Source organism: Myxocyprinus asiaticus, chromosome 1 (assembly GCF_019703515.2).
Source record: "Myxocyprinus asiaticus isolate MX2 ecotype Aquarium Trade chromosome 1, UBuf_Myxa_2, whole genome shotgun sequence".
Taxonomy (NCBI): Eukaryota; Metazoa; Chordata; class Actinopteri; order Cypriniformes; family Catostomidae; genus Myxocyprinus; species Myxocyprinus asiaticus.
The window spans coordinates 1,885,441-1,908,550 of record NC_059344.1 but is presented as its reverse complement, the minus strand read 5'-3'; the positions used below and the strand labels follow the sequence as shown (position 1 = coordinate 1,908,550).

Below are 23,110 nucleotides of genomic sequence, written 5' to 3'. Positions count from 1 at the left end.
TTTCATAAAACCATAAAATGAAGGTTAGTGCAATTATCTGACAACATTTTATATGTATAATTGCATTGATTGTGCCTGTATCAGTGAAATATATCTAATTTATTTCAGGTCAGATATATTTGACCATAATATCATTTATTATTATTGATGTTGAATTTTACATTAAACTGGATTTAAGACTCATTCAGCTGGAAGTTTCTCATCAACACTGAATATAGCAGAGAAATAAGAGGGAGGAGTTTAGAGATTTAGGGAAGTGCTGTGATTGGTTAGAATGTTTTACAGGCTCCAGCCAATAGAAGACTGACAGACTCCTTTAAATACTGTTAACCGTCTCCTCTCAGTTATTCTCTTTGTACCGTGTGTTCAAGTAGTTTGAACAGGTTGAAAATGAGCGGCAGAGGTAAAACCGGCGGTAAAGCTCGTGCGAAGGCTAAAACTCGCTCATCTAGGGCAGGACTGCAGTTCCCCGTCGGCCGTGTGCACAGACTGCTCCGCAAAGGAAACTACGCTGAGCGCGTCGGTGCCGGTGCTCCAGTTTATCTGGCCGCTGTGCTCGAGTATCTCACCGCTGAGATCCTGGAGTTGGCCGGAAACGCCGCTCGGGACAACAAGAAGACTCGTATCATTCCCCGTCACCTGCAGCTGGCAGTGCGGAACGACGAGGAGTTGAACAAACTCTTGGGTGGAGTGACCATCGCTCAGGGTGGTGTGCTGCCCAACATCCAGGCTGTGCTGCTGCCCAAGAAGACCGAGAAACCCGGCAAGACCAAGTAAACGGACTGCAGTCTGTTTCACTGAAACACAAAGGCTCTTTTAAGAGCCACACACTTGAACTATAAGAGAGGGATTGTTCTTCTACTCAAACGTTTAATTAATCGTAATACAAACTTGAATGAAATGAAGTGAAACACTTCGAAATGTGTGTCACCTACAGATTATTTTCTGTTTTTAGCACGTTTCTCTGATAACTAATAAAGTGTAGGTTGAATTACAGTTGCAATTGTGGCATTCATGCAGTATAAATAATGAACAAGAAACCCTGTGATTTCATTTATATATCGATTTTAATCCAATGCTTATAGGTGTATACAGGTGCATCTCAAATTAGAATGTGGAAAAGTTCATTTATTTCAGTAATTCAACTCAAATTGTGAAACTCATGTATTAAATAAATTCAGTGCACACAGACTGAAGTAGTTTAAGTCTTTGGTTCTTTTAATTGTGATGATTTTGGCTCACATTTAACAAAAACCCACCAATTCACTATCTCAACAAATTAGAATATGGTGACATGCCAATCAGCTAATCAACTCAAAACACCTGCAAAGGTCTCCTGAGCCTTCAAAATGGTCTCTCAGTTTGGTTCACTAGGCTACACAATCATGGGGAAGACTGCTGATCTGACAGTTGTCCAGAAGACAATCATTGACACCCTTCACAAGGAGGGTAAGCCACAAACATTCATTGCCAAAGAAGCTGGCTGTTCACAGAGTGCTGTATCCAAGCATGTTAACAGAAAGTTGAGTGGAAGGAAAAAGTGTGGAAGAAAAAGATGCACAACCAACCGAGAGAACCGCAGCCTTACGATTGTCAAGCAAAATCGATTCAAGAATTAGGGTGAACTTCACAAGGGATGGACTGAGGCTGGAGTCAAGGCATCAAGAGCCACCACACACAGACGTGTCAAGGAATTTGGCTACAGTTGTCGTATTCCTCTTGTTAAGCCACTCCTGAACCACAGACAACGTCAGAGGCGTCTTACCTGGGCTAAGGAGAAGAAGAACTGGACTGTTGCCCAGTGGTCCAAAGTCCTCTTTTCAGATGAGAGCAAGTTTTGTATTTCATTTGGAAACCAAGGTCCTAGAGTCTGGAGGAAGGGTGGAGAAGCTCATAGCCCAAGTTGCTTGAAGTCCAGTGTTAAGTTTCCACAGTCTGTGATGATTTGGGGTACAATGTCATCTGCTGGTGTAGGTCCATTGTGTTTTTTGAAAACCAAAGTCACTGCACCCGTTTACCAAGAAAATTTGGAGCACTTCATGCTTCCTTCTGCTGACCAGCTTTTTAAAGATGCTGATTTCATTTTCCAGCAGGATTTGGCACCTGCCCACACTGCCAAAAGCACCAAAAGTTGGTTAAATGACCATGGTGTTGGTGTGCTTGACTGGCCAGCAAACTCACCAGACCTGAACCCCATAGAGAATCTATGGGGTATTGTCAAGAGGAAAATGAGAAACAAGAGACCAAAAAATGCAGATGAGCTGAAGGCCACTGTCAAAGAAACCTGGGCTTCCATACCACCTCAGCAGTGCCACAAACTGATCACCTCCATGCCACGCCGGATTGAGGCAGTAATTAAAGCAAAAGGAGCCCCTACCAAGTATTGAGTACATATACAGTAAATGAACATACTTTCCAGAAGGCCAACAATTCACAAAAAAATGTTTTTTTATTGGTCTTATGATGTATTCTAATTTGTTGAGATAGTGAATTGGTGGGTTTTTGTTAAATGTGAGCCAAAATCAAAACAATTAAAAGAACCAAAGACTTAAACTACTTCAGTCTGTGTGCACTGAATTTATTTAATACATGAGTTTCACAATTTGAGTTGAATTACTGAAATAAATGAACTTTTCCACGACATTCTAATTTATTGAGATGCACCTGTATTTTGATTTTAACCCCGCACAACTACGCAAATGCGTTAATTTACTATTATTTCCTGTGATTATAATAATTAAATCTGCCACTGCTATTAAATGCTTGTGATTAGTTGTGGCCAGTCATGAGGCTACATTCATTATTTAAAATAAATGAAAGTACTTGAGTACAAAAGCTAGACAAAGAAATGTGAAGCGTTTATTTCATGCGCATATAAACTGAACAGAAGATTTTGAGCGGGAAACTGTCGCCGCTTGTTTGAAAAGACGCGCCGCACAGTCATTGGCCAACTGTCATGCGTACACGTCCACATCAGCCAATCACACGCCTCTAAACCCTCACCACACTGCGCGCGTGATCGTCCTCGGCTTTAAAGTGCAGTGGTGTAACGCTGATCTTCATTTACTCTGTTTAACGGAGAAGTGAATCTCGTCATCATGGCAAGAACCAAACAGACCGCTCGTAAGTCCACTGGTGGAAAAGCCCCGAGGAAGCAGCTCGCTACTAAAGCCGCCCGTAAAAGCGCCCCCGCCACTGGTGGCGTCAAGAAGCCTCATCGTTACAGGCCCGGTACCGTGGCGCTGAGAGAGATCCGCCGTTATCAGAAGTCCACTGAACTGCTGATTCGCAAACTGCCTTTCCAGCGTCTGGTGAGAGAAATCGCTCAGGATTTCAAGACGGATCTGCGCTTCCAGAGCTCCGCCGTCATGGCCCTGCAGGAGTCCAGCGAGGCTTATTTGGTCGGTCTGTTCGAGGACACCAACTTGTGTGCCATCCATGCCAAGAGGGTCACCATCATGCCCAAAGACATTCAGCTGGCACGCCGCATTCGTGGAGAGCGCGCTTAAATCCACAGCGGCGTCATTCACATCAACACCAAAGGCTCTTTTAAGAGCCAATTCAGTTACACTCAACGAGTCTATTTCCAGTTCAGTTTCAATCATCATTATTGTTGGTAGTTTATAAATCGATTTGTGTGTCTGGTAGACTTTGAACCCGTTAACATAAACGCAAAGTCATATCGATATTATTGTTTATTTTTTGCTCCACATTGTTTCTTGAACTTTGTAAATGTCTAGTTTACTATATTCTGAATGTGCTATAATATAAACCACTAAACAGTATACTTCATTTTAACAACCTGTTTAAATGGGTGAACTTCAGATCTGTGTTGCTATCAGGTCCTGTAGACAATGGTAAAATTTCTGTTTGAAGTCCCAACAATTGTGTGCTGCTCTTGTGTACTTGTATTAGATCACTTAAGTATTTAATAAACGTATTTAAACCGCAAAATAACAGGTAACTATATTCTAATTAAACCAAACACTGAAGAATTCAAATGTTCTTAAAAATCATTGAAGAATAACATGGAAAAAAAAAATTAAAATAATAATACAGTACCCAGTAGTGATGGGCATTTTGGCTCTCAAATGGCTCTTTAAAAAAAAAAAAAAAAAAAGTTTTGTATGTTTTCCAAGTCAAACAGTTTGCAATAGTTTGACTGATTGGTGTTAAAACAATTCTAATTAAATTATTAAATGAAATCATACCCCACCTTGACCACAGTGTATATAAAAATGCATTGGTTTGCATTTAAAGTATAACTTTTAAATGTATATAAACAAAGTGCATATAATTCTAACCATTCAAAACGAATAAATCTGAACAGCATAGCAGAATATTGCACCATATCAAAGAAAAAGAAAAAAACAATGTGCAAAACTGCAGCATCCCACTTAAAACCTTAAACTGGTCCCTCTTTTCTCTCTCTATTGCCATATATTAACCAGCAGCACACAGCAATGCCGACTATATTTTGCTTTTATGAGAGATTTGCATTCAGAAATGCAAGCTGCCTCACTTTCGAGGGGCTGATGCGGTTTCTTCTCTCAGTAATTATTTGTCCCGTTTTCGAGAAGACCCTCTCATAGGGAACGGATGTGGCCACTATGCAGAGTCTCCCTGTCATGACGTGTGTAAGCCGTGGGTAGACAGAGGCCTTGTCCTTCCACCAGCTCAGAGGATCTGCAGACCAAATCAGGTTATTCTTTGAAGAGCCTCATCAATCGCTCTGGCATCACCGAAGGCTAACTTCTTAAACCTGGGGTCAAGTGCAGTGGTTTCTGATAGCACGTGATTATATTCCATTCTCTGGAACTTTCTGTCCATTGATGAACATAGAGTGTCCATCAGCTCTGTCACATGTGCTGTGGTTACGTTTGCTTCTCTCTGGCAGCTGGCTGTGATTCGCTGCAGACCCTTACACAGGAGTATCATTTTTGAGGCTGTCACATAGCTGAAAAGAGAGAACAGTAATGTATTAGTCCAGGTTCATGTTTTGTCTACTGATACTACATTCTCATCTACTGCTCATATATATATATATATATATATATATATATATATATAATACTGGATTAAATAATGATGTAGTAATTGCTTACTGTACCTCTCTCTACTGATCTCCACAGTGACCTGCTCAAAGGGTACCAGGACTCTGCACACCTCCTCCACCACCTCCTATTTCACTTGGGTCAGAGCATCAACAGGTGCATTGACAATGGCCAGGGTAGAGATGATGGCATCCTTTGACTCAAGAAACCGCTTCAACATTTAAAATGTTGAATTCCAACTTGTAGTGCAGTCTTTTTTAGGCCTCAGCTCAGGCATCCCCATCTGTCCTTGTGTAGACTTTAGTTTTTCAGCACCTACTGTGCTCCTGTGGAAGTATTCCACAGCTGCTTTCACTTTGTCCACAGTGGGCTTAATCACCTTCAGAGCATCTCTTACAATTAAGTTGATTGTGTGGGCAAGACATGGATGATGGGTCCATTTTAACATTTTCATGGCTTCTGTTATGTTAGCTGCATTGTCGCTAACACAACAGACCTCTTTTCCGTCTACTTGCCATTCTCTGGCCACTCTCAACAGTTCCTCTGCCAAGTTCTCTGAGGCATGTCTATCGCTGAACTCAAAGCTGTCCAGAAGACAGCTAGACATCCAGAAATCTTCAATGAAGTGACATGTAATCAACATGTAAGAAGTGGTTACCCTTGATGTCCAGCAGTCATTGGTAAGGCAAACTGCAGTAGCTTTTTGGACTCTTTCCCGCGCTGAAGCCTGCGTGCTCTCATACAATTGTGGAATAAGTGATTTTGAAAGGGTTATCCTGCTTGGAATTGTGTACATTGGATTTAGACTATTGCTATCATTTCTAAAACCTCTGACATCCACGGTCGAAAATGGCTGGAAATCAGAGAGAATCATTTTAGCCAATGCAATATCAATTTGGCCTTGTTTTGCTACAGACATAGACTTTGGCATAAACTGGGCCATAGAAGACTGCATTGCTTTGGGTCGCGGAGTAGGCCTACTTGACTGGGTGGATACATCTCCACGTGTGGAGGTGCTGGCTACACCACTATCACTAGCAGGCCCGCTGGTTTCTCGAAGCTCCGCTACATCTAGCTTCACAGTTGGGTGCACAGTTCGCATATGCCGGTGTAGGTTGTGCGTAGAACCGGCTTTATACGAGATTTTTTTTGGCAAATTCTACACTGTGCTCTAACATGTGTACATTATTAAAATGCATCCAAATGCTACTGTGCTTCCGACTCGTTTTCCAGCTGTTGTTTTCACAGCTATCCTTCCTCTCTCTCCTCAGCTGCTTAGTGTGTGACTGTGTCTGTGAGCGAGTTGGCTCCGCCTTCCCTCGCGCATCTTTGGTTCATTGGTTGACACAGCGTGTCTGATTGACAGGAACAACAGGTGAGGCTGTTAGTCTGAGCAGACTGAACAAATGTGTGTGCGCTTGAGCATTTAGGCCTATATTATTTTATTCCTTTATTCGTTCTTTGAATTCGTTAATTCTATTCATTTAAATCTTTTAATTATTCATATCTTAATTTTTTATATATTTTTATAAATAGATTCAGCTCTTCTGATATGCGAGCCAGCTCCCAACGTTCACCTACAAGAGCCGGCTCTTAGAGCCCACTCGTTCGCGAACGACCCATCACTAGTTATTAGTCACAGGGAGCCATAAATATGAGTTGTGCAGCTTAAATTCATCACTGTATTTTATGTAACAACTGTTAAAAATATGACTTCAGTTTTGTGCTTATGCACAAGCAGCTGGCCTAAGAGACCATTTTGAATGCAAGGGAGAGTGAATATATATTCCACATATCTTGGTTGTTTTTAGTAACAAGTCTTCTCTCCCTATACCTGGTCCCACCACAAGGCCGTGCAGAATCGGTAGCCATTTTTTTATCTCTTCAACTGCATTAAGACTGTCCCTTGATACACACACACGCAAAGTGAAGACCAGTAGCTGAAAGGGAAATAAATGTGTAAATGCCTCTGTAGTTCAAATTAATTGTATGTCTTTTAATTGTAATAATTTTAATTTCTTTTTACTATGATCAGCCTTGTTGTCTAGTTGAGCTAGCTACCATTCATTGAAATTAGGTGTACTAATATGGTACGGTCTTATACTAAGTGTTGCTAACTTTAACAAATCTAATCACCGAAGATACACTTTGTATGTTACCGAACGCCAATAACTGCAATTAATTTGTGGTAAATGTAGGCCAACTGACATCAAATCAAATCAAATCAAATCACTTTATTGTCACACAGCCATATACACAAGTGCAATGGTGTGTGAAATTCTTGGGTGCAGTTCCGATCAACATAGCAGTCGTGACAGTGATGAGACATATAGCAGTTTACAATAACATCAAATTAACACAACACAATTTAAAATCTAATATACACATAATTACACACAACAGTCTACAAATAATAACATACACTGTTCAGTATACAATACGCACTATATAGATACACATTATTCAATAAAAATAAAAAATAAAAATATATAAAAAAGTATATATATATGTATATATAGAATGTACAGTATTGTACTGATTGTAACATCTGGTTATGGTAGCTAGTGAAGTGTTTCTCACATTAAATAACTGCAATTAGAATCTAACAAGCTATTATTTAAATATAAAAATAAAATAAAAAAGAAAATGCAGTCATTTCATCAAGTTACCATCGAGTGTGCTTGAGAAACACTGAAATGAATGGTGTTCAGTGTTTGGAACTATCGGTTGCCCCACGACACGCGTCACTTCCGCATTGTCCGATTACAACAGAAGTCTATGGCAGTGACGCAACTCTCTTTTCAATGGCTCTGGGTCAGACATGTGAACTGTGACAACGACAAACACGTGACGTGCCGTTGGCTCCGCCTTCAGTGTGGTGTTTCTACTAGGTCCTGTAGGCACATGTAAACGTTTTATGTCGTAGCTCCACTTCTCACATTCAGTTGATCTTCGAGCTGTAATCATCATGTCTGGAAGAGGTAAAGGCGGTAAAGGACTCGGGAAAGGAGGCGCTAAGCGTCACCGCAAAGTGTTGCGTGATAACATCCAGGGAATCACCAAACCCGCCATCCGTCGTCTCGCTCGCCGTGGCGGTGTCAAGCGTATCTCCGGTCTGATCTACGAGGAGACCCGCGGTGTGTTGAAGGTGTTTCTGGAGAACGTTATCCGTGATGCCGTCACCTACACTGAACACGCCAAGAGAAAGACCGTCACTGCCATGGACGTTGTGTACGCGCTGAAACGACAGGGACGAACTCTGTACGGCTTCGGAGGATAAACGACTTGATTCTCATCAGACAAACCCAACGGCTCTTTTAAGAGCCACACACACTCTCACATGAAGAGTCAATGTTAGAACTGTAGTGATTTTTAGTTTTAATCACTTGTTGTAAATTATGAGCAAGTTGTACCTTTAGAAAGTTCCAGTATTTTTGGAAACGGGAATGAAAGTCACGGGTTAGCTGCAGTTGATGAAAAATTAAGACATCTTCTTTTTCTCCCTGAATAAACATGAATTACCAAAAATCTGTGCTGTTAGATTATTACATATTACTCACATTATGTTCAAACACATAATTATAGATTGTTTCTATGTGCGCGTGTCCGTGATATTACAGTCATTTTTTTATTTGCAGCACAAATACATGTATTTCTTTCCCAAAGCGAATTAAGAAATGAGGAAAAATAAAAGTAGACCAAAACTGTACCAAATGCAGGTCAGTATAAAATATAGAAAATTAGATTAAAAAAATAAAAAATACAACGGTTTATTGTGTTTAATGGTTTCAAGAATGTTTGTTTATGGTTATAAACCACAAAAGTACTCACAGAAAAGTATTGAAATCATTTGTGAAAAATGATGTCATTACATTACATTACATTATTTTACTAGAAAATAAGAAATAATGAGCGGGAGAACTGAACTAAGGAAACTGAGTCTCGTGTGGGATGGTGATTTTCAAACATGAGGTGGTAAGTGGGACTTTCATTTGGAAGCCTCTGATTGGCTCTTTTCCCTGCCCGTCACACTTGTAGCTGTCCAATGAAATCATGTTGTAGGTGTGGCCAATAAAAACACGCAATCAGAGGTGCGCATTAACTGTTTGGGAAATTAGCATAGAGGAGGGGATAATTGTGCTTGTGTGTGTTGCTCAATACTTACACATTGACATTGTTTCGTTGTGTTATTATGCCTGAGCCAGCGAAGTCCGCCCCGAAGAAGGGATCTAAAAAGGCCGTCACAAAGGCCGCCGGTAAGGGAGGAAAGAAGCGCAGGAGGTCTAGGAAGGAGAGTTACGCTATCTACGTGTACAAAGTCTTGAAGCAGGTTCATCCTGACACCGGTATCTCCTCCAAGGCGATGGGCATCATGAACTCCTTCGTCAACGACATCTTCGAGCGCATCGCCGGTGAGTCGTCTCGTCTCGCTCACTACAACAAGCGCTCCACCATCACATCGAGAGAGATCCAGACCGCCGTGCGTCTGCTGCTGCCCGGTGAACTGGCCAAACACGCCGTGTCTGAGGGGACAAAGGCCGTCACCAAGTACACCAGCTCCAAGTAAAAAGTGTCATGAAGCTTTCAGCTGCACCCAAAGGCTCTTTTAAGAGCCACCCATATACACGTTTAAAGAGTTAATTGCTCCAAGAAAAGTGTAATAAGAAACCTCAACCAAAGGCTATTTTAAGAGCCAACCATGTTATCGCTTAAAGAGCTTCATCGTACATTTATAATTTATTAATGTAATGTAATTTTTTTTTTTTTTTTTTTTGTTACACAGATTAGTTTCCAATCAGACTTAACGTTATTTGACACATCATTCTCCATCAATGTAGTGTATTGATATTAACCACCAGCAGGATTTAATGTTGGTAAATTTATTAAATATTTCCATTAATTTGAAACACTTAATAGTAGAATTATGTACCTGCAATAATTGTTTGTACTCCACTGTTAAATAAAAATCTGCAGAATTTATTTTTCAAACACTAAGTACAGTTATTTACATTATTCAATAGAGGACCAAATGAGAAAATGTATCCATTCCAAATTAATGTAATATTGCAGCATGAAATCATTAAAAGTATCTTTGAGGTGCTTGGACATTTATGCGGAATTTATTAGAAAAATCCCAGAAAAGCACATGAAAGTTCTCATTGATGTCTTAATTTACTTTTCGATATTAGTAACTTTAAAAAAAAAAAAAAAAAAAAACTTTTTTACAATAATTCTTAAATCAACATTTTTGTTAGCATTTCATATTTTTTTGGAGGAAGATATTAAAATAAGATTTGTATTCAAGCAACTAATTGCAATTATTTTGGTGTCATGAAGAAAAAAAACCACTGAAATATGAATACAACACTAATCTGATTACATTTGAAAACAGTTTTCTGTTTCCCAGAGTGACTAATAAGTGAAGATAATGATTAAAGGTTTTAATAATTTGCTTCCACCCTAGTTTCCATAGATAATATTAAGTCCTACATTCCATTTGAATTCCTGTGAGAAGAGTCGCTCTGGTTGGAGCATCCGATTGGCCGCATCACCGGAAATTGTCAGCAGTGTTGGCCAGCTTGAAGTTCTTCTGTCAGTTGGCAGAGCTCTGGTGGCTTTGATGGCACTCCAGGCATCACAAATGCCTGTGGTCCGAACAGCTCTTGAGCCTGTCCAGGCACGGCATAAGTTATGGCAGCAGGTGGGGGTCACGGTAAAGATTCAGACACAAAGGACACGTCAACTCTTCCTCCAGCATGCCTCCAACTGTAAGACATCAAATACTTCATGTGCCAACTGCCTGAACCTTGGATTTAGGATGGACCCCACCGAACCTCACCGAAATGACCTGCAGGTTGAACTGTGATGCACCTCATTGATCTCTGACTGCATCACCTTGGTCTATTGATGGACTACACTCTTGAAATGGACTTCAAAGACATTAGTCATTCATCTTAAAGTTCATAAAAAATATTTTATTTTTATAACACTGTACATTAACACTTACTTAATTTACAGTGTAAAACCATGACTTGCACTGCACACAAATAACTCATATTGGCATTATATTCATGTTGTTTACCCAGAGGGGAACTGGCTCCCACAGTGAGCCTGGTCTCTCCCAAGGTTATTTTTCTCCAATAACCAACATCTTATGAAGTTTTGTGTTTCTTGCCACAGTCGCCTTAAGCTTGCTCACAGGGGTTCTAAATACAATTATTATTTAATTTCTATACTACTTTTGCAATCATATTTAATCAAACTACACAATGATCACTGTAAGACATTAACAAAAAAAAAAAAAAAATATATAACTAATATCTATAATGCATGATTTCCTATAAAGCTGCTTTGAAAAGATGTGTGTTGTGAAAAGCACTATACAGATAAAATGACTTGACTTTGTTGTCCTTAAGTCATTTTGCCAAAACTTTGGAGGTATACTTGTGGTCATTGTCCATTTGGATGACCCATTTGCAACCGAGCTTTAACTTCCTGGCTGATGTCTTGAGACGTTGCTTCAATATATCCACATATTTTTCTTCCGCATAATGCCATCTATTTTGTGAAGTGCACCAGTCCCTCCTGAAGCAAAGCATCCCCACAACATGATACTGCCACCCCCATGCTTCACAGTTGGGTGTTCTTCGACTTGCAAGCCTCACACTTTTTCCTCCAAACATAATGATGGTCAAGGTTCCCCACTCCTACCTAGACACAAGACACTAACTAACTTTACCCTAGTCTTCATGCAGTTACTTGTGGGGGGTATTTAAGCACTAAAGCCCACTTGCACAGTAAAAGCAACCAGCAAGCTGGCGACCATCCCGTGCCATGGATGTGCCCATGAGACAACCGCTCTACCCACAGTCACCACACAAAAATAACAAACAAATTACGATGAGCTCAACTTGTCTCAAAAGGGGACAAATTGCTAAAGCCTACCAAGGGAACACAAATGGCAAAAACAGCAGCAATAATGCTGCCACAAAATCCCCACTGTTTAAACCAAAAGATCATTTACCTTTTTAAACAAAAGTTCAACAAAAAAAAAAAAAAAAAAAAACTGCCACTGTGGTCCTCCCGCCAAAGCAGAAACCAGGAAAGTAACACTTTCCAAACAAACAAAAATAAAATAAATTACTACAAAACTAACATTTAGCAAATTCCTTACATCACAGGAACCCTGCCTGATTTTCCCTGCCAAAGACTGGTTTATGTTTTACAATTACGTTTGGAGAGATTTGAATGACTGTGGCGATGAGCCACTGTACATCGTTGAGTGGGATGCCATGACTCCTTATATGAGTCTGAGCATCACATGTACTATGACATGTAATTTTTGTTTCAGCGGAAAGATGTTCGTATGCTTGAAAACATTTTTACCTGTTTTGGCAAGATGTTTAGATGGTGTGATATGTATGATCGCTACAGTTCTGTAAAGATGATATTGTTTCACCCTGAGCAGGGCATCAATAACCCCGAAGACCGCCTCTTAAATCCGCTCCCATATTACAGCAATTAAAAACGCCAGCAGTTCGGTACATTCGCTACATACATTCACCATGTCTCAAGAATCTATGACTGTCTGCTGCTACACCAACACTCCTGAGACTGCACTGGCGATGCCTGATGACACTGCAACACCGCTGGAGCCCCACCCACAAACTTGTGACAACAACTGGTTAGATACATTTTGCAAGGATCTGGGGTATCACAACCTGACCTTCCTTACAACGCCATATGGCAATGCTGGAGCAATAGCTGGAGCTGTGGCCTATGCTGGGATTGATGACACAGACAGTTGTATCCGCTCTGACGGCTTCAAAATCATAAAAGCGACTGTCGTGGTCCTTCTGGAACATCTCATCAACAAAAAGCTGAAAGAACTCTGTTTGGATTCAGGGGGCAGTGGACACTATTATGCATAAACTGCGTGACAAAGTTTACATTGTGGAAAAGCTTTGTGAAGTCAGAGAGAAAGTTGTGGATGTCAGCAGCGAACAGATTGTTTATGATGCCGTGGACAGCCGGAAAGGCTCCATACAAGTTGCCTGTGTGTGATACTGAAATGGGGAACACATGCTGTCCAACAGGACTGGCAAAGTGTCTACTTAATTGCATATTAGATGTGAGATGACCAACTTAATGTACAAAATCATTAATGACTGTGTTGATGTACCTGTTGCTGTAAACAAATGTGGTGTTGATCCAAAACGTTTAACAAACCTCAAGAAGCAAATGTCTGTTGTAAGAGGCATGTCAAATGAGTGGACAGATATGATGCGTATGTGTATTAATGTGGGCGATCCAATTTGTGCAACTATCAGAAAAATACTAGACCTGGTGACTGAATGTGGCAGTTGTATTAGAATTGCTGACATAATCTGTATGTGTACATATGTGACAAATTTATGTGTAATCACAGTGTCAAGAAATGACCAGACTGATGTTTGTGAAATTATTAAAACACTAGTTGATTACATTCTTGAGAAAAACATTGTGATGTGTATAAAATTTCTACAGTACCTCGATGCTGTATGATGCTAATGTTCTCTTTTACTGAAATAAAAACCCAAAACACTTAAACCATCTGAGTTATGGGTTTTTTTTTGTGGATACTGAAGTGACAATATGTTCGAAGAAATGAAAAATATTTATTACATGCCTTCTAACCCGGGATCTTTAGGAGGTAAAAAACGTTTAAAAGATGGTGTTTTAAAAGAAACAGGTGTTCGTTAAACCGATAAACAAGTTTCGACCTTGCTCGCCGGTGAGGATGCTTACACACTACACAGAACTGCCCCTCTAAAATACAAAAGGAATTGGGTTTTTGTCTATGGTACTGATATGCAGTTCCAGGCCGATCTAGTTGATATGTCTGCATACGCCAGGGAAAATGACAACAATAATTTTCTGTTGACGTGCATAGATCTGTTTAGTAAATATGTATGGACGCGTGTTAAAAAACGAGATCGGCACCGAGGTGACTAAAGCTTTTGAATCTATACTGAAAGAGGGACGTGTGCCACACAAATTACAGACAGACAAAGGAAAGGAGTTTTTTAACAAGCATTTTCAAAGCATGACAAAAAAGTACATCATCACACATTTGCACCCGCCACAGAATTAAAAACCTGTGTAGTTGAGCGGTTTAATAGAACCTTAAAAAGTAGGATGTGGATTTAGCTACAAACTCCAAACACTACATTGATATACTTCAAGACATCACGGATGGATACAACGTCAGCTATCACAGAAGCATCAAGATGAGACCGGTTGATGTGAACAAAGAAAATGAATCTGTGGTGTTTCATAATCTATATGGGTCTAGTGGGGGTTGCGGTGTCACCCCAAAATGTAAATATAAAGTTGGTGACATTGTTAGAATTTCTAAAGTAAGAGGCCCATTCACAAAAGGGTATGAGGAAAACTATACGCAGGAGTTTTTCACTATAACGGTGCATCCCACGTGACCCACCTGTCTACAGATTGTGTGATTATGACAGCAATGTCATCGATGGTGTTTTTTATGAGGAATTACAAAAAATATTTGTGAACAAAAACAAGACATTTAAAGTGGAAAAAAATTTAGACAAGAAGAAACAAGGCCGGAAAACGTTAGTGTTGGTTCGCTGGCTCGGATGGCCTGCAAAATTCGCATCATGGATCGACCAGAAAGAATTGGTTGATGTACAGAAGCCATAAAAACAAAAGGCCTACATGGGTAGCACACATTCATGTAAAAACCAACCATGACTGAGGGTGGATTTTATGTCACGCTGCCCTGCAACACCTCGTTATCTGTTTATCCGGAAAACCGCATATCTAATTATACAACCATGTTGGCAAGAACTATAAACCTAAAAGGAGAATGGCAAGTTGGATTGATTGAATTTGAATATCCTGTGTCATGGTACACATTTAATGAGGAAGATGCTGCGTTCATTCTCAACTATGGTGAAACAACGGCAACAGATTGTGAGGAACACATCACCGACTATCCTGTTGAAGGCAAAGAGATAGAGATTTTCATCAGCAGCTATCAAAAGATATCAAATGTACCTTACAGGTTAAAGATTGGATATTATGATGACATCGTTTTTTTGATCAGGGAGATCAATGCAAACCTGCCATCGCGGGTGAGTCTTGGTTATGACCATGTTAAAAACAAAGTGTTTCTGAAAGCCCCTCCGAAGACGTCACTGACATTTTATGGAAAGTTGGCTAATATTTTAGGATTAAAACCAGGGGTTGCTATAGAAACTGGTAACCAATCTCATGAAAATCATAGTGTTGGGTACAAGCCTGTGACGTATGCACCCTATCAAGCAGACATAAATGGGGGGTTCTACACCATGTATATCTACACGGATATTATAGAATATCAATCAGTTGATATTCAATCATATAGACAGTGAGAATAACAAGATTGTTAGTGTTAGATACGACAGACCGCATTACGTATCAGTTAATAAATCGTCCATCACCGAGATAACCATACAAGTGAAAGACAATCAAAATCAAGACGTACGTTTCAGTTTCGGTAAGGTGTGTGCTAAGCTACACTGTAGACCTGTGAAACAATTTGTTTAAAAATGTAATATTTCAACAATCACAATGCCGACCCCATGCGTTATGTGGCCTATTACCAGAAGGCAATGGACTCCCCGGCTATGCCGGGGGCGGGGTTATGTATGGAGCTGGTTTTGGGGGGATGTTTAGAGGACTCTTTAGAATGGCTATACCAATGCTAAAACGAGGATTTAGCATAGCCAAGCCACATCTTAAGTATACAGCAATACTAAGTGAAGTTGTTAGCAACACATTATCACAGTCTTTTAATAACAACAGTACTCAAGACGGATCCTTGCTAATGGTGGTGGCTCGCAAAAGAGCATCTAGGCCACCAGGGATGCGGAGGAGTGGCCAAACGCAGAAGAAAACAAAACATACACCTAAGAAAGCGTCAGTCGTAAAACGCAAGCGCAAGGAGACAACAAAACGTGCTACATCAAAAAGACCAAAGAGATCTGTTAAAACAATATTTTAGATCATGGCTTTACTACACAACATGTCAGAAGAGTGTTTAAAAACCGAACTGGATCTGTTTACAGTGCCATTGACTCAAACTGCTATTGAAAAAAATACTTATATAGAAGTACCACCATTATCAGCGATATCGGACTCATCACCTTTGGAGTTTTTTATTGCGGGGACTGGAGAGGATTATGTAGACCTAAACAACACATTGGTATTTTTGCGTCTCAAAATCACTAATGCTGACGGCACAGATATTGCAGATGGAGCCCCAGTGGGTCTATTAACTATGCAACAATATTTTCACAAGTGGATGTGTTGCTTGGAGACCGTCTTATATCACAGAGTTCTAGCACACATCCTTATCGATGCGTACTAGAATGTCTTACCAATTATGGTAAAGATGCCCTTGAAACGCTTTTCTCTGCAGGGCTCTTTTACAAAGACACGGCTGGTCAAATGGATGTGGCAGACCCCGCTGGGGGTAATCACGGTCTGACAAAGAAAGTGGCCTTTACCGATGCCAGTAATGTGGTTGAGCTACTCGCACCCATTCACAGTGATATTTTCTTTCAAGAAAAACTGATGCTTAACAGGGTGGACATTAAAATTCGCATGACGATAGGTAAAGATGAATTCTGCTTGATGAGGAGCGACGCTGTAGCCTATAAACTAAACATCCTGTCAGCCTCGCTATTTGTGAAAAAAGTGTCTGCACTGCTCTCAACAACTGTCAAGTACCCCATTGACAGAGTGTGCCTGAAAAACTTCTCAATACCTGCAGGCTCACGTGTCTGCAATCAAGAAAACGTATTCTTAGGAACTCTACCAAAATCTGTTGTTTTAGCGATGACTGATAATGATGCGTTTACAGGATCCTATAATAAAAATCAATTTGCATTTAAAAACTATGAACTAGAATTTTTGGCCATTTATCTGGATGGACATCAGCACCCAGCGAAGCCTCTGCAGCCTGAATTTAAAAGTGGTTCTGCAGTGCGGGAATTTTACCAGTTAGTGTTGGCTTCTGGAAATCATCTTAAAAATCAGGCTCTATCTATTGATAGGGAGGACTTTCTGCATGGTTATACCCTCTATGCATTCAATTTCACACCAGATGAGGAGTGCAGTCAGCACATATCGCTTATCAAGTCTGGAAATATTAGACTAGAAGCTCGTTTTAGACAACCGCTACCCCGAACGATCAACTTAATTGTTTATGCCATATTCTACAGCATCATCGAAGTGTCAAATAGCCGACAAATCCTGGTTGATTATTATTAATATGTAAAAATGGACACCGTCCAGCTTATGACTATCATGGATAAGATCTAATGCAACATCCATTTTCTTGGTGTATTCCCATGTGACTATCTACCAAAAGACCCTTTAAGAAAATTACCATCAATGGTTATAATCAACACACATCCTGCAGGACTCCCAGGTGAACACTGGTTAGCCATCTACATATATGTGGATGGTGTGGGGTGTTTTTTCGACAGTTTTGGTAATAAACCAGATTACCCCCATTTTCCTTCGATTATCAAAAACGTTCTAAACCGCAATTCTAGTGTAGTACAGCATTCATCAGTGCAAGTCCAAGATTATTCATCAGAGACTTGTGGTCAGCATTGTGTGTTCTTTCTCTACCACATGGCAAAGGGGTATGATTATGCTAATGTGTTGAAGATGTATACCAATGATTTTATTAAAAATGACAAAAAGGTGTCAGCTGTTGTGAAAAAACTAAAACAATCTCATTGTAAAGAAATTTTTTTCAAGTGTGTTCAGTGTGTTAAGACTGGTGAAATGTTTATGTCTTATGCTTAATATTTTCAATAAACTTTTTATTTTGACTCTTTATTATACATACATCACATTCAACAATACAGATAATAACAAGATCAAAACATGAGAACACAGAACATGCAAAACTCTGAGATTAAAAACTTAGCCACTGACTCTGGTCAAGAGTGGATGACTTGAATACATGGCCATCTGAATAATTTGAATGTGTTGATGGCGAACTCGGGTGCACTTTCTGTTTTTTACTCTTCTTAGATGAGTTGGTTATAGACGGTGTCAGTTTGGTTTTGAAAGAGTTAATTGCGTGTCTGACATAATGATTTGGTATCATTGAGGATGGTATGTTTAAAGTAGCAAAAGCATCCAGAAACTTGTTCCATCCAACTGGTCTCTGTGCATCAGCAATCTTTTGTGGAGCCGTGATACCTTTAACTAAATCGAGCATGTGTAAACCAGGGATTGTTCTACCTTTAAAACACAAACTCACCCAACTCAGCCCAAGAAGTGACATCTTTAGTATTAGACATTTTATCTAAAATGTAACAAACGTTTTTTTACACTCCTCTGTGGAACATTCAAAATGTCGTCCACAACATTATCTAAAACATCCTGGACACTTACACCGACCGTCACAGGTGGGTCTTTTTCAATGTGGTCAGGCTGTTGAAGGGTTAATGTGTTGATTTCCCTGTCCCCTTGTCTAGCAAGTGTTAAAAATCACTGTAAAGTATTTGTGTACAGTTTTGCCTTTTCATAATTGTCCAAATCAGATCTGTGCAAAATACTTCTTATAGTCATGTCCAAATCATTCTCCACAACCTGTTGAATAGACTCACGGGGGGTACCAGTCTTTAGTTTATCCATTTGATGCTGTGGAACTAAAAACATCTTCTCTGCATACTCCATCCCCAAAGTTATCTAGAAGCAAGCAAGCTGGAGATAAAAGGGATTGTGACGCTTAAGAGGGGAAGAAGAAATCCACCCTGTTGGTTTATCAGCCATCTCTTTCTTTTAACACCAATCTTCTTATCTGCAACAAATTTGATCTCGCTTTTCCTCCTTCTTAGCTTCTGGTATTGTTGTGACGTGAGTGGTATATTGCCGTAGAGAACATTAAGAGCTACTTCACACAATGTCACAATGAGCTCTTCTGTGGCAGACTGTAAAATAACCCATCTCTGTCTGGGTGTTGCTTTTAATAATAATTTTAAAAGAGGAATGTTTCTACAAAGTCTAGCTGACATTTTCACCGTCCAACAGTTTTTCACTACCTTCTTTTCTGGAGGTATACTACAGGATGTAGTGAAAGTAAATCTGTTCTGAGCCGATAGTGTTCGGGTGTTTTTGTTTTATAATCAATCATCAGGTAACCGAAAGGTTTGTTTGTTGCATCTTGATAACATTCCATAAAAATAAAAAAAACAAAGTGTATTCCCAGGATACATTTGCCTTCCTAGTACATTGACCTGATTGGTGTCTCTGGGGTTTTTAAACAACATCAGATAATTTGGGTTTAAGCTGATGGTCCTGCTGGATTTACCCTGGCAAAATAAATTCTGTACTATATAAATAGCACTAAGATTTCTGTGGTGAACATACTGTGTGAACACCTTCTCCACCTCATTACTCCCACTGGCCTCTTTCATGAGGTCATCAAGGATCAGCAAATTAGTTTTGTTGATGGTGAATAAATCATCATCATTCAGAGTCTGTGGTAGTCCTTCAACAAATTTCATTTTGTACATTTTCAACAATTCGTCATACAGTGGTTGCCAACAATCATAAATATACACAATATTTTATTTTTTTTTTAGAAATCAACCGTACAGAATTTTGCAACAACATTTTTACAAAATATGACTTTCCCGAGTTTGAAGGGCCGCTTATCACACATGAAAATGGATGCTGTAATCTGAAATCAAAACCATCTGTGTCTCGCACACCCCTATGTCCAAAAAGATTGTCAGAATCCATATGGGACTGTGGTGAAATCAGGGAGCAGCACACGTTTGTTGTACAACACCTTACATTTTTTAACGACTGACCTGTTGTGTAGTGTGAAGTGTTTTTTATTTATGAGGCCAGTGCGGCTAGCACACCACGACGCAGTCGACGGTAAGTCCTTAGGGAAGCACGACCTGATCATCAGGTTCCTAAGAGGCACCAGGAGGCTGAATCCCCCCAGACCGCACCTCGTTCCCTCGTCGGACCTCTCTGTAGTTCTTCAGGGTTTACAGAAAGCCCCCTTTTGAGCCTTTGCAGTCAACCGAGCTTAAGGCACTTTCCTTGAAGACTGCCCTCCTGACTGCGCTCACTTCCATCAAGAGGGTAGGAGACCTGCAAGCGTTCTCTGTCAGCGAAACGTGCCTGGAGTTCGGTCTGGGCTACTCTCACGTGATCCTGAGACCCTGACTGGGTTATGTGCCCAAGGTTCCCACGACCCCTTTTAGGGACCAGCTGCAAGCACTGCCCCAGGAAGAGGCAGACCCAGCCCTGTCTTTGCTGTGTCCGGTGCGCACTTTACACATCTATTGGGATCGCACGCAGAGCTTTAGGATCTCTGAGCAGCTCTTTGTCTGCTCTGGTGCAGAGCGGAAAGGAAGCGCTGTCTCAAAGCAGAGGATTGCCCACTGGCTTGTTGACGCCATAACTATGGCATATCACGCCCAGGACATGCTGCCCCCGGTAGGGCTACAAGCCCATTCTACCAGGGGTGTAGCGGCCTCCTGGGCCCTGGCCAGAGGTGCCTCTCCAACAGACATTTGCAGAGCAGCAGGCTGGACAACACCCAACACCTGTGCAAGGTTCTACAACCTTCGTGTGGAACCGGTTTCGTCCCAGGTAGTGGCACGCGATACAAGCAGATAAGCCCGGGATAGCTGGCCGGGTGTATCGCTTGCACATAGCGCCTTCCACCTCCTTTTGAGCTGAAGACGTGTGCCATTAATTCCCAGTAGTGTTCATAAACTTTGTTCCCTGGTTGACTTCCTCCGAGCCCTGTGGCAGTCGAGTTTTCGGAGAGACTTGCTGCCGGCCCAGTACACATGCTAACTAAGAGTCCTGTTCTGGGGTAGGTGCTCCACATGTGGCGGTTCCCTGTAAGGCTAACCCCATGCGATATATATCTTCTGCTAATTCGTTTCCCTGTTGGCAAACTACATCTTCCTTGGGCAGAGCCCCCTCTGCCACAGTCTCCATGTTTGTAGTAACTCCTCCCCCATTGGGTAGGATCTGCCTTGAAGACTCTCCACATGGTTGGAAAGACCATGTGACATATTTTTCCATTTAAATATCCCCCCCTCTCTTTGGGCGAGGTGTGGTCTCCGCGGTGTCTTCCCCTTGGGAGGGACACCCCCCGACTAAACCTGGTGGCCCAGTCAGATAACCCCCCTTCTTTTTTAGGGAGTGGAAAAAAAGAAGGGGAAAAGAGGCCACAACTGGTTTAGACTGTCTCTATCTTTTGGGTAGTCGACTTGTCCCCAAAGGGCCGTTCAACACTCATAACTATGTTGGGGGAGGTTACGTGTCGAACTGATGTGCTGGCTATGAGGCACACAGTAGTCTGCCCACCACACACCGCCAGTTCACGTAACACAGTTCAGCCAGTTGTGGCGTTTCGTATAGGGACCCCTCGAATAACGTTGAGTGAGTGACAGATAGGGAACGTCATTGTTGCTTGTGTAACCTCTGTTCCCTGATGGAGGGAATGAGACGTTGAGTCCCAACAGCCACAACGCTGAACTACCCGCTGAAATGGCCGGACCTTATATCGGCTCCTCAGAATAAAACCTGAATGAGTGGTTGCATACCAGCTCCTTTTATACCCGTATGTCCGGGGGCGTGGCATGCAAATACCGCTCGCCAAGTTTCATTGGCCTTTTTATAAAAGACCAGAGGTGTCTCGGGCTACCAAGAGTGACCCCTAGTGTCATTACATCGACACAACGTTTCATTCCCTCCATCATGGAACGGAGGTTACACAAGTAACCATGATGTTCAATTGTTTTTTCTTCATGACTCAGATTTTATATTTACAGATTGGACAGAAAACAGTGCAACACAGTACCACCATTTTTTTGTTTTTTTTTACTTTAACATTTAAAATGTCACCAAAAATACCCTAAAAATCAAACAGTGACATGTATTATGTTACCATGATCTGGATAGGTCCAATAATAATAATAATAATAAAATAAAAAAAAAGGGAAAAAAAATGCTTAACATGATATAAACTGAATAGGAACAATTTATAAATTTTTTGCATAAACAATAGCAGAAGTGTGATTTAGCATTGATAAGAAAATATTAAAATCCACTATCAATATGCATTAGACAATATAAATGTGTAGTGCACATAAATTCCTTTCTTATAAAATTATGTTTTTAGATATTAAATTAACAGACTGTATCATATGTATTTAAAGTGTGATTTTTATATATGTTGCTCTTTGTCATATCAGGTTGTATTTCGCTAAACTTTGTAAAGTGTAAACATATGTTCTTTGTGTAACTGTATGTCTAAGATTAAGAACAACAATGAGCCACAACACAACAATAAGCCACAATAGAATGGAAAAGGCACAACACAACAACATTAAGCCACAACACAACAACATTATGCCACAACACAACAACATTATGCCACAACACAACAGAATTAAGCCACAAAACACAACGATATTAAGCCACAACACAGCGGAAAAGGCACAACACTACAACATTAAGCCACAACACAACGGTATTAAGCCACAACACAATGGAAAAGCCACAGAACAACAACATTAAGCCACAACAGAACAATAATAAGCCACAATACAATGGAAAAGGCACAACACAACAGAATTAAGCCACAACACAATGATAGTAAGCCACAACACAATTGAAAAGCCACAACACAACGGAAAATCCACAACACAATAGAAAAGCCACAACACAATGATATAAAGCCACAACACAACGGAAAAGCCACAAAACAATGGAAATGGCACAACACAACAACATTAAGCCATAACACATCGATATTAAGCCACAGCACAAGCAAATTAAGTCACAACACAATGGAAAAGCTACAGCACAACAAAATAAAGCCACAACACAATGGAAAAGCTACAGCACAAAAAAAAAACAAATTAAGCCACAACACAATGGAAAAGCCACAGCGCAACAAAATTTAGACCCAACACAATGGAACAGTCACAACACAACAGAAT

At 40.5% G+C, this 23,110-nt stretch overlaps 4 protein-coding genes across 4 annotated transcripts; all 4 read left to right on the top strand.

Annotated features, from left to right (window-relative positions):
* The first annotated feature begins 368 nt into the window (after positions 1–368).
* Positions 369–1,192, top strand: LOC127442369 (histone H2A-like). Its single transcript, XM_051700346.1, has one exon. The coding sequence runs from the start codon at positions 391–393 to the stop codon at positions 775–777; it is 387 nt and encodes a 128-aa protein (XP_051556306.1). The 5' UTR covers positions 369–390; the 3' UTR covers positions 778–1,192.
* A 1,528-nt stretch (positions 1,193–2,720) lies between these two features.
* Positions 2,721–4,023, top strand: LOC127442301 (histone H3-like). Its single transcript, XM_051700225.1, has one exon. The coding sequence runs from the start codon at positions 3,099–3,101 to the stop codon at positions 3,507–3,509; it is 411 nt and encodes a 136-aa protein (XP_051556185.1). The 5' UTR covers positions 2,721–3,098; the 3' UTR covers positions 3,510–4,023.
* A 3,956-nt stretch (positions 4,024–7,979) lies between these two features.
* On the top strand, positions 7,980–8,651 carry LOC127442451 (histone H4). The gene has a single exon (XM_051700506.1). The coding sequence runs from the start codon at positions 8,023–8,025 to the stop codon at positions 8,332–8,334; it is 312 nt and encodes a 103-aa protein (XP_051556466.1). The 5' UTR covers positions 7,980–8,022; the 3' UTR covers positions 8,335–8,651.
* Positions 8,652–9,228: 577 nt separating this feature from the next.
* On the top strand, positions 9,229–10,118 carry LOC127442555 (histone H2B-like). Its single transcript, XM_051700679.1, has one exon. The coding sequence runs from the start codon at positions 9,247–9,249 to the stop codon at positions 9,619–9,621; it is 375 nt and encodes a 124-aa protein (XP_051556639.1). The 5' UTR covers positions 9,229–9,246; the 3' UTR covers positions 9,622–10,118.
* The last annotated feature ends 12,992 nt before the right edge of the window (positions 10,119–23,110 follow it).